The sequence below is a fragment of the Leuresthes tenuis genome, unplaced genomic scaffold (assembly GCF_036924035.1).
Source record: "Leuresthes tenuis unplaced genomic scaffold, fLeuTen1.0.hap1 SCAF_13, whole genome shotgun sequence".
In the NCBI taxonomy this organism is placed as follows: domain Eukaryota; kingdom Metazoa; phylum Chordata; class Actinopteri; order Atheriniformes; family Atherinopsidae; genus Leuresthes; species Leuresthes tenuis.
In genome coordinates, this window is record NW_027325367.1 from 16579597 (window position 1) to 16591701 (window position 12105).

At 42.2% G+C, this 12105-nt stretch overlaps 2 protein-coding genes across 2 annotated transcripts in view; one reads left to right on the top strand and one right to left on the bottom strand.

Annotated features, from left to right (window-relative positions):
- Positions 1-307: 307 nt before the first annotated feature.
- Positions 308-12105, bottom strand: part of LOC140267119 (methylmalonate-semialdehyde/malonate-semialdehyde dehydrogenase [acylating], mitochondrial-like) — a 118544-nt gene continuing 106746 nt past the window's right edge. The window contains exons 2-13 of the mRNA XM_072362303.1: positions 9410-9505; positions 9080-9124; positions 7876-7950; positions 7286-7447; positions 7107-7185; positions 4137-4439; positions 3756-3877; positions 3442-3631; positions 3104-3285; positions 2380-2559; positions 1003-1101; positions 308-904 (exon numbers count right to left, since the gene is read on the bottom strand). Coding sequence (XP_072218404.1) covers positions 800-904; positions 1003-1101; positions 2380-2559; positions 3104-3285; positions 3442-3631; positions 3756-3877; positions 4137-4439; positions 7107-7185; positions 7286-7447; positions 7876-7950; positions 9080-9124; positions 9410-9448 — 1581 coding nt within the window. The 5' untranslated portion in view covers positions 9449-9505 and the 3' untranslated portion in view covers positions 308-799. The remainder of the gene's footprint in view (positions 905-1002; positions 1102-2379; positions 2560-3103; positions 3286-3441; positions 3632-3755; positions 3878-4136; positions 4440-7106; positions 7186-7285; positions 7448-7875; positions 7951-9079; positions 9125-9409; positions 9506-12105) is intronic.
- LOC140267047 (sterile alpha motif domain-containing protein 15-like) lies at positions 9790-11522 on the top strand. The gene is made up of 3 exons (XM_072362211.1): positions 9790-10098; positions 10210-10308; positions 11110-11522. Exons 1-3 carry the CDS (start codon positions 10027-10029, stop codon positions 11281-11283), a joined length of 345 nt encoding a protein of 114 aa, XP_072218312.1. The 5' UTR covers positions 9790-10026; the 3' UTR covers positions 11284-11522.

Here is a 12105-nt window from a genome sequence, read left to right on the forward strand (position 1 = left end):
AGATGTAAATACGTCTTGTAAATAGTATTAACTACACTACTACTAACACTTTCATCCCAAATATTTGACCTTAATAGCTGATATGGAGTCTTATGTTTCAAGTTCATTATATGTAAAGCACTTCATTTTGCCACAATGTTCATGACCAGAAGTATTATTTTGACTGGACAATACAAAACTGTGAAGGTCTATCTGACACTGAGAAGAGACACACTGAGAATCCCAGTCCCCCCCCACAACACTGGACTGTTTCAGTAGGACATTGAGCACTTAAAGGACTTAAAGAAGCACGTTTTTTTTTTTGCTCGTTTTAATGGAGTCTAAAGACAGCTGCGCCCACGTTCTGGTGTAACATCTGTTCCAGTCACGATTCAAGTATCTACCCAAACATCTAATAAACAAAAACGGGCTAATGAACCTCAGTGCATCCTCGTTGGTGCTTGGCGACAGAATCCCTAACCATTTTGAGAAATTTTAACTCATGATCTGCTCAGTCAGCAAGGGAAGTGAGCGGGAAAATAAAAGTGTAAAATACAACAAATAAATGAAGATACTCTCAGCGTCATTTAGTGCACAAGTGCAGTTAATCTTCCCCGGGGCTAAAATAATTGGAGGTGTGATTTGTGCTTTGATTTTATGCTACAACGTTTGGACAAAGTTCAAACTATCTCTTACTAATAATCCCCGGTTTTAGTATTTGTCAGCATTGAACAGATCGTGTAACATCTTTCCCGAACTGTCCTCGGGCTGCTTCTTAAGGCATGTCAGAAGTCAATCATGGGTGAATTCTCATTTTAGCTTAGCGACCCATGGTTGGCATGGTAACAGCTGGGCTCCTTACAGTGGCATCCTCAGCCTTCCACTGTGATGTCACAGTTTTGATCTGAGTGAAGAACTGAATGCCCTGGTGGTGAAGAGAGGAAAGATTCGATTGTCAAGGTCTATTGAGCTTTTAAAATGTTCTTATAATCTAAGACAAGACACGCTACTTCTGGTATTTACCTGCTTGCCATAGAAGTTGGTATCTCCTCTGAATGAACCTCTGGAGCCAGTAAAGGAGAACATGGGGAGAGGCACGGGGATAGGTACATTCACGCCAATCTGCACAAATGTAAAAAATACGCCACGGATCAGAGGATAACTCGAGTAATTTGGTTGACTAACCTTTAGAAAAACTGAGGAAAAAGGCCTGGTGCAGAGCCGGGATCAACAGAAAATACTAAATGGATGTATACCAAGTGGACTTCTGTAGTTCTTTAAGAGTTAAAAGTAGAAATGTACTTTTTACGTCTGCACTAACCGGTCGAGTTGCATGTACAGGTTTAAAGACAGAACTGGTGCCATCAGCATGTAACATAACGCGTTGGAAATGGTCCTATGCAGCTCATTCAGGGACATGGAGAAATTATCTACAGTATATGGTTGTTTAGATTTGAAGACTTGGCGTAAACATTTTATTTTACTAGCCTGTGAATCAAATTAACCTGAGAGCTCATGTGTTGCAGAATGTGTCCGATTCCCCTCCCTGTAATCATCCTTCACTTCAGTTGTGTCCAAGACACACGTTCAAGGCTAAACAGCATCACAGAGAATCCGGACAATGCAACGACCACAGTTATCAAGATAAACACCCAAATATTAGAGTCATTACTTCAGCACCAGAGCGAGTGGTACCTAATTTGCTCCATTTCTGAGTTAGCTTATGGAACAGCAACAAACTTACTATGGAACAGTGAAGCTGACCTTTAAGCTTTTGTATATAAAAAGCAATCACTTCATATTTTCATCCCATTAGACATACGTGTGAAATTGAATCATAATTAGTGACTTATGGCCAAAAGCAACTTTTATAAAGGTCACAGTGATCCTAGACCCACGCCATCTAATTCTAATGATCGTGACAGACCTAAATAAATGTTATTGGTATGTCTGTAATGCCTTAAAAAAGAAAGAAAGAAAGTCAGAAAAAGGATCACATATGAAAAGTCCTTTAGTCTATGAATTGGCTCTTGACGTTTTATTGCCCAAGTACTGGTGTTCTCCATCCCTGCTTGGTACTGGCAAGTTTTATCTGTGACAGTTTCAGGTTAGCGAGGTACCACGGGATTTGAGTCAAATAGATGTTCCCACCTCGCATGTGTCTTCCTTCTGAAAAGACACATCCCACTCAAAACTGTTACACAGTCTCACACGGGCGACTTGCTGAGAGCTAAAAAAAATTAAATAAATAAATAAAATAAAAAAATCTGTGGCAGCTTTACTTCCATGTTTAAGCCAAGTCTTCAAAGACAATAAAGGCACCCCAACCCCAAACTCAGTCCTGACCCCCCCCCCCCCCCCCCCCCCCCCATCCCATTCGCCTACATAAACACCTCTCACCTGGCCTACATCCACCTCGTGTGTGTATTTGCGTGCCGTGGCTCCGTTGGTGGTAAAGATTGCGGTGCCGTTGCCATATGGGTTGCTGTTGATTAGAGAGATGGCTTCATCGAGAGTTTCGGCCTCCAGGACGACGAGCACTGGTCCGAAGATCTCCTCTCTGTAGCATTTCATGTCAGACTGCAAACAACAGAAGGCTGATCAGACCAGAGTTTTCTTCAGCAAAAGAAACAGAATGGACAACTCGAACTCCATGAGGCGTTATTAAGAGGTGACACGTCACTGGTGAGTCCATGTTGGATAAGATATAAGGAGGAGGGGGAAAAAAGGGTTTTAGATGCATTTCATAACACTTAGAGAAACATTCTATTTAAAGAAGTACCAAGTCTGACACTCAACACTCATAACCAGAGACCTTAGTGGGTGGGGGAGGATGTCACTCTGAGAGGACGGCATGTTATTTAGGTGGATTTATTAGTCTGCAGTGTAAAGCTTTAAATTAGAACAAGCCTTAAAATTAAAAGACTTACCAACAGAACAATTTAGTCTTAGATTTTTAACTCCATCTACAAATAAGTACTGCAGACTATTTCTGTGCCTTTTTCTGAGCCTCCTACTGGGACTTGCAGCTTAGGAAGAAATGATCTTCATCTTCTATCAAGAGATTTTGACATTTGAAACAGAGGCAGTCTGTATCTCACCCAAATTCAAATGATCAGCTCACCGTAATATTGCCTAAAATGGTGGGTCCTACAAAGTTTCCATTTTCATATCCTTTGACTTTCACATTTCTCCCATCTAGCAGCAGCTTGGCACCCTCCTCCACGCCGCTTTGGATTAAGAACTCCACCCTGGCCTTGGCGTCAGGGGAGATCAGGGGACCCACATCTGCCCCAGGCTGATCGCCTAAAGCACAAAGTTGAATCCTTTTAAAAAGAGGGCAGTATCCTGCGGCAATTTTATTGTATTCAAATGCTTATGAACTGATACCAATTTAGAATGGTTTGAAAAAAAAAAAAAAAAGAAAAGAAAAAAAGTGCTGATTCGTGTTGATGCAGGTACCTGCATTTACACGCAGTGATTTGGAGCGTTCCACCAGCTCCGGCAGCCATTCACGAGAATCCCCAACAAAAATAGCTGTGGAGAGAGCCATGCAGCGCTGGCCGGCTGCCCCAAAGGCAGCACCCACCAGTTGGTTGATGGTATTTTCTTTGTTGGCATCAGGCATGACCACGCCATGGTTCTTGGCACCCTAAATGCAAAAATGTAGGACGCCAGATCATTTTTAACATGTGGGTTATCATAAAAAATAAAAAAAAGGTTTTCCTAATGGCAGCGCAGTGCATTTAGTCTCTTTAGCTGAATACTGTGAGTACCATGTTGGACTGCACTCTCTTGCCATTCTTGGAACCTCGCTCATAGATGTACTCTCCCGCCTGGTTGGATCCCACAAAGCTGATGGCTTTGATGGCTGGATGGTCACAGATAAAGTTCACCGCTACACATGGAAACAAGAAAAAAAAACAAAAAACATAAACAGAACCTCAGCCGTAAGGCACAATGTATGAGCACTGATACAGAGACTCAAATCCTCCTGCTTCAAACAGATATAGGTCACACATATTATGGAAATATCCTATTTACATATCACCAGAGGGTCTAAGATTAGGGTTTCAGCCATCCTTGGACCTCCTCCCATTATTTACAAAAGAACACGCCTTCTGTGCCACTGAATCAACAGAGAATCACACACTTACCTGCATGCTGCCCGTGGATGATGTTGAGTGTACCATCTGGAGCACCAGCATCCTGGAGCAATTTAGCCAAAAGCATGGTGCAGCCTGGGACGCGCTCGGAGGGCTTCATCAGATACGTGTTGCCGCACACCATCCCGATGGGGAACATCCACATAGGAATCATGGCGGGGAAGTTAAAAGGGGCGATGCCGGCACAAACGCCGATGGGCAGACGGTACGTGTACGTGTCCATGTCCTTTGTAATGGAGGGCAAGGTTTCCCCAAGCATCAGGGACGTGATGCTGCAGGCGTGCTCGACCACCTCTGAGGGGGGGGAGAGGAAGTGTTACAGCCAATCAACAAAAAAAGTGCGGAAATAAGTATATGTGAGATGCATAATGGACTGATAAAGGGCGGATGTAAAGCTCATTGGTCCTTTCAGGTTTAGCATGTTTCGTTATATTCAGCTAACAGCCTGACGGGGGTCTTCTGTCGTTATCCAAAGATTTCCTGTTACGTGAGCCAGTCACTGCTTAATTGCTGATTACTTTTAAGCTACTAAAATAAATAAAAATTAAAAAAATCATTGTCAAAACAACTGACATTTGAGATTGCACCACAAACACAAACTAAAAATCCTCCTGTGCCAAAAATCTTGCCCCCTGCCTGCAGATTCTGCACATTCAGACGCAGTTATCTGCTTAATGAGATTTGCACGTGGCTTTATTGTATTCATTAGACACAATTAAAGCTCCCACCTGTCAGTAGAAGGTCTCACAGTTGACGGTGTATGTCAGATTAAAAACCAAAGCATGAAATCGAGATAATTGCTGGCAGACCTGTGAGACAGGATTGTGCTCCGTCACAGATCGGACAAAGGATAAAAGAGAACGTCTGCAGCATAAACAGCAACATCATTCCCATTTAAGCTTCCAAGGATGCTTTTGGAAAATGATACATATTCAAGGAAGGCTCTGAATTAAACTTTTATCTTTTCAAAATGAACAAAAACACTCAAAAACACACTTTTTTTTGCTTTGTCATTGGTGAGAACCGCATGCCAGTTGATGGCAGAATCCACTTTAACAGTAGTATCAACTACCCTCCTTTAAGCAATAAAGACTTATTGTCTACATCTAAATGCTTTCAGAAGTTTGAATTACAACCCCTTAAATTAGAGACAAGCCCTGCCACTTCTATATCCAATACGTTCAGGCAAGAAAACTTGAGCAAACTTCAAGCTGCTTCATACAGCAGGAAATCTCCACAGCTGGTAGCACACCTGCAAATGGAGCCTGTCTTTCCGCTGATAATAGGAGTGTTGGCATGCCAGAATAATTTGAGCACCCAATAACTGGGATGTGTACCAAGTGGCAAAAATAAATAAAACGAAGTTCTTTGGTCTCCAAAAAAAATACGTTCAAATATTCACAAGTGCAAATAGCTCTCTTAATTTCTCAACATGTTTGTTGTTTATGTAAGGCTGCCAAAGCGAATAAGTGCAACTCAGAAAGGAGAAAATCACTTAATTACATCTATACAAAACGCAACACAAAGCAGAGCCAACAGAGTGTTTTAGAATGGGCAGAAAAAGAAAGTGCGAGTCCAATTTTAGCATTGAGACTGGATAGGGTAATGCTGCAGAAATACTGCTACCGAAACTTTTGAGTTTATATTTGGACGTCTAAAATTACTACCAACTCAAATCTCCAACAGAATACAACCCTGTCGCTTTGTTTGGGGGCCGCAGGGGTCTGAAAAATATGTCATTCACTGAGCCGTTCAGAAATGCACGACAATGGTGAGAGTGGAATAATCTAACCACGTCATCTTTTACTCCACTCACAGCTTCAAATCCTACAGCATTCGTTCTACATCAGAAGTTCAATTTGCTATAAACAGGAAATTCTTCACAGCATATACGTCATTCACTTAAGAAAGAAATGAGCCAATAATGCTCAATGTGTACCGAAAGGAAATCAATCCTCTTGTTAGCGTTTTCTTCGCTTTCCCAGTCACAAGTTGTCATTTCCAAGGGCAGCATTAACAAAGGCAACAGCATAGCCCGACATTACAAAAACCCCAGTAAACTTTTTCCCATTTAGGCAATTCTCATTAGCCTCTATAAACAAAACACAGAGGAACTGACCAACAGTGAAGACCCTGATTAATCCCGAGCAATTAAGTGACGGAAGACTTTTGAGGCGTTTTTGGCTCATCTATTCACTGCCAGCGAGCTGCAGCGTTACTTCCCATCTGTGGTACAACATTTTAACAACAGCACGAGCTGTTTTTGCCCAAACTGTAGATGAGAGAAATCTTGGTGCAGGAGGGAAAAATTGACAGGTAAGTATTTGGTGTGTGGTAGTCTGACCTTGGTTTACTGTGTGTATGCTAGTGTGAGCTCTCGGCCTGGATGTCCTGTCACACTTACGTCCAAATTTGGGTTTACAATAGAGCACACAGCTTTACGACCGATCTAAAAAGACGAATAGTAAGTTGGAACGGAGTGACTTATTCCACCCCATAAAACCTCCTGATTTGAACAAAACTGAGAAGAGATGGTTGGAACAGCTACAGTATGACCTTTTGACTGAAGAATGACACAGATTACAAATTCATTGCAACCTCAGGAAATTATGTACATTTGTGTAAAAAGTCTCCTTTAACATTTATAAATAGCAAAGTAAGCCTCAATATGTCAGTACAAACAAAATCAGCCCCTTTGCTAATTTAATAGTGCAAATCACTTCTGAAAGGTGTGTTTGGTTACACACAAATAATGAATGCCCTGCAGCCACCGAGGTATCAAACTTTCACCCAGGCCTCGGTATAAACAGGGACAGGCTTTCATCAGGAGTTTCAGACATGATAGATAACAGTTCCAACAGGGGAATTTTAATTTCTAATATGTATCCAGCAGCACTCTAATCTAGTCAGTATATCAAAACCTAATCACACCAGTGGAAGTCAAGTCTATGCATTACTTACGCAGTCCTCTAAATACATCTCCCTCTGCATCAGCCAGAGTTTTGCCCTGCTCCAAGGTGATGATTTTCGACAGCTCTTTCTGAAAGAGTCGAGGGAGAAGCAGACTGAGTGGATCAATTGCAGGAATTAAACGATAATTTACTCTGAGACACACACGAGTGACCGACAGACTTCCTTACAATGTTATCCTTTATGAGCTGCTGGTAGCGAAGGAAGATCTGTTGCCTGCTGAGGATGGAAGTCTCAGACCAGGACTTAAAGGCTCGGGAGCAGGAATCCACAGCTGCCAGCATCTCCGTCTGAGTAGCTTTGGGACAGCGTCCCACCACTTCATTAGTGGCCTGAGGAGAAGGAGACAGACCAAACTGTGAAGTTGACTCAGAAAAATGGAAGCTATTATTTGCATGAACATTATTTTACTGATATTAAACAAGAGAGAATTTGTCCTATGCCCTTCACAGCTTTGCAGTCTTAAATGATGAGATTTTATGTGATGAGATTTGCATGCTATAAATCACCCATTACTGTCTTGCTAGAGGCCAATATTTAACAAGCTTTACACCAGGCTGAACTTTTAGAGGATATAAAAAAAATTAAAATAAAATGACAAGCTGTGCATCCCGGACATTTTTTATTACAATTATAAATTGGCAAATAAAGACTTGTTTACCCAGAAAAATGTTACACAAATACAAAACTACACAAGTTGTATTTAGCCAGCTCTTGTTACACATGTTAGCCCCTTTTGCAAGTTGTTTACAATACTCACAGGATTGTGAATGTCTAGCCATTCAGATGTGTTGGACTCGACAAACTTGCCATCGATGAGCAGCTTTGTGGTGGGCTAGAAAAATCAAAGAAGAATACATTTGAGTCCCGTCCTACCTGCCGACATCATTAATAGATTCAGTTTATCAACTATTCAGCACATGTGCACAGGCGTTCAAACCGCGTTACTTTGCATGCACGGAGTTGTGTTGACACGTTTAAACACTGCCTTCCGAAGGCATTTCTAAGCAGAACTCAACTGCTTCTGAACACCTCCATATCATAACAAATAATTGTCCAATTTCAATTATTTGAGCCGATTCCGACAGTTTTGCTTAATCTTTTCTGTTCACCGGTCAGATGTTGGACACTCTGAGGTGTATTAGTGTTGGAATATACGGCTGCAGGTAAGACATGCTTTCTCTGAGGAACGTGACACAGGAAAAGTTGCTAGACTTGATTTAGAATGGCGTCGTGACAAAGTTTGTGACAAAGCTGTTTGGATTCCATTAACAAGACACTGGTGCAGAGTCAACATGTGTGCTCGCCGTAAGTTGTGGATTCAAATCACTGGAAAGTTTAATACAAAATGACCTTGTTCAAACCTGAAGTGCGATGGTTTCGGGTTTAATTCCAAGTTGATACGCAACGTCAATGTAGAAATAGAAATGTGTGTCATAAATGACACGCTGACACCCATGGAGAAGGTAGGGTAAACCCAATAAATTCCAGAGGGTAGACTGATCCTTCATTGTGAGATGTGTTTTGATAAAGACATTTCTTATAAAAAGGTTTGTTTATTTCAAAGCTCTTCGCCTCCATTATTTGACCAATTGCATTTTGATAGGCATATATGATCCATAAGCATTGACTTCTATGGGCTCATTTCTGACCTTTAAGAATGTTACATGTGTCTTTGCTCGATTTAGACTTCGTGGCACATGTACGCGTTTGACTGTGTGCCAGATTAGTGGAAAACAACTGACAACAACAAAAAAAGTACAGAAAGAAAAAGACTGCCTTCTTTTCTGAATGTGGTGGTGCTTTGTTACCATGGAACTGCGAGTGACCAATTATGCATGTATGTAATATGAAATCTGACAATGAGGGACATGAAATGACAACGAAAAGAGACCATATTAAACACGTGGCATTCGTTCACTGTTGAGTTATAACAGCTGCTGAATGTCAGTGGTGGCTCTTACCACTGAGGAGGAGGAGTAGCACACGCGACCCAGCTGAGGGGGGACCTGAAAAAAACAAAACACACCAAAACATTAATGACCTCGAAGTCCTGTACAAGTCATGACCAAATTCTAACGAACGACGGCCACGTCTGAATCCTCCAGTAACAACTCACTAACGTTGAACTATCCCGCAAAAGACGTGAACTTTTTTGCAGAAAGTGGGAGTGGACAGTGTGCAACGTATGTGACTTTTGTTAGCCCACAGCTCGTGTTGTTAGCCGTTTTAAGTTGCATAAGCATCACAAAACAAACGAGGGTCCCTGTAGAAATTAGCACAATTTGCATTACCTTCTTGATCAACACGGACCGAAGGAGAATTGCTGCCATTATGGTGGGCCAGGTGTTTGTTATTTTTCCGTGCAGCGGAGCCCTTCAACCGACCCAAGATATCCTGTGAGAGGAAATTCAGTTCAAAATGGTTCGAAAGGACGGGGCGGCGGGATCCAATGCTGCGCTTTTTGTCAGATCTACAATGCCATATCTGAGCGGCTACTAATAATATAAACTCATCCACATACTTTGTTTATCTGTGAAAACGACGCGTGGTGTCATTGGCTAGTTCCATTATATGTGGGCGGGACAAATACTTTGAACAACCAGTCATATCACGCTGTCTACCAGCCGCCCCAAATTACTAGGCGCTGATTTGCTGTTGCAGGAAACGCAAACTGAAGGGGTATGCGTTTGTTGTTTTGCACCTTAAAATCAGTTTTTGCAAAGTTCGGTTTTAATGGTGTCATCAAGTTGCCTCAAAGCGGTTCGACGCTGTAAAATTATTATGTTAATAGAGTTTTGTTGATATAGAGTTTATCAATGGGCAAACATTCTTCGTGGTCGGTGAGGGAAATGCTTAATTAAGTGACAGGTGGGCTAACAGTTTCCATAGAAACGTTCTCGGAGACAACATGCACTTTCTACTGTGGAGTTGTCATGACGTTGCGAGATGGGTTGAGTCTTTAGGATTTCCTCAATACAAAGTAGGTTAAAACTGACTCGACTGAACCCATTACTTTCCCTAGATACTGTACGTTCCTGACAGCCACCAGTCACATCATTGCTTTAAATATCATTTTCCATTTCTGCTGCAGGCTTGTTTCACTGAGAATCTCGTCACTGGGAAGAAGCTCATTCACGTAAACTGTAACAACTTGCCGAGACTCGGAATCACAGATTTTAAAGACATGCGGGTATTGTTACGATGCAGAAATTCTAGATTGAGATTGTTACTGTGAAGGCTTGTTTATATGTAAAACATGCTGCATGTTTCAGTAAAGACAACAAGTGTGGTGCTGCTGAGTGGCTACAGTGCTGTTCGGAATTTTGTGGAACACCGAAGCATTTGCTGCACATCTCGCAGATGTGTCACTTTGGTCTGACTGCGGTGAGACAATTAACAGCTCATTTTACCTGCTCGAAGAAGATAATTTTTGGATCTTCACTTGTACTTCAAGTCTCCTCTTTGTGCCGCTAAGTGGACTCCAGACACCAGAGAACTGCCGTCTTTGAGTCTACTTAGCACAGTTACACATCCTGTTTGGCACTCTTTAAAGAGTGTGATATCCAGTTAAGCTGTGCGCTGTAACCAGGTATCACTGCCAAAAAAGACAACTATATACTGTTTACAGTCATCATTTTTATTTCTCATTGATGTAGGATGAAATAGGTCATACATGCCTCCATATATTTCAGATATATTTAAATTAGCTTGGTGTCGAAGCAAAAGCTGTTGCTGAGTCTAATCTGATAATGAAGGTGAATGTGAAACTCTGTTAAGAAGTGTCCAAACTTACTAATTTTAACATATAAGTCCTTTCATTCATTTGCTGTATGATATGTAACCCCGTATAACCTCTGTTCCGACACAAGAATCTTGATGAGATCTCCTTGACTAGATCCTCTCACTCTCAGTGGGGCTACATTATTAAATTGAGTTAGCGGGTGTAAGGCGTACTTCATCAAAGTCTTCAATCCTGCTGTGCGTCCTGCAGGTCATCTCTGCTAGCGTGCGCGAGCTGCTGGGGATCACAGACACCCCGTGGAGTCGCAGCGTCGCTGACCCTCGGCGGGACACCGTGGCCCTGTTCTTGGAGAAAAAGAGCCCCACGGGCGAACGCGCAGACAACCTCACCTACGTGCAGTTCCTGGATGGCACGCATCAGTGAGATCCCAGCGTGAGTCGTGACAGAAAAGGAGCAAAGAAAAATAAAGAAATAAAAAGCAAAGCATGTCAGTGTCATTTCCCATCACCAACTGTCAGCCTGCGATGACGCCGATGAGACACTCGCAGCAGGTCACACACGCGGGCCCTTGACATTAACACTTCCCAACAGCAAAATGCGAGTACTGTGGCTGTTTAAAAAAAAAAATTGTCCATTCGAGTGGGTTTTCTGCTTGCTGTCAACATGCATTTGACTTGAAATCTCTGGAAATGTCCCGGCTATCGGGTGATCTCACAACAAGAGCAGAACAACAAACACTGAGAACAGCACAGTGCATGCAGTTTAACCTGCTATTCAAGGAGCTCACACCTTTTCCAATTCGGCAGAAATGCACACGCTATCCTTGTTGATCTTGGGTGGATGTTTCGTAACCGGATTGAGTTACTGATCTGAAGAAGAAATCCTTTGGGCAATTCTCTGAATGACCACAAGCACCTATTTAGAGGTACCAGGGGGCCCCTTGTTCCTGGTGCTTGTTCTCAGAAAACATCCAATAAAATAATGAAAAAAACGCCCCCAAAATGAGTACTGAGCTGCTGTAATGAACTTGTGCATACACAGGCTACACTGAAGCTTTGCATAAAGAGTTGTAGGATGGGTGCATCAGATAATGATTGGTTGAGTGCCAAGCAGACCCATAGGGAGCCAGGCCTTTTCGTTTCAGCCAACTCAACAATTTCTTGCCAAAAAAAATCTACGTAATACATACAGGAATGTTCTGCTGTAGGTTGCTATTTTTGGCTGCTCATAGGCCAGATGTGCATA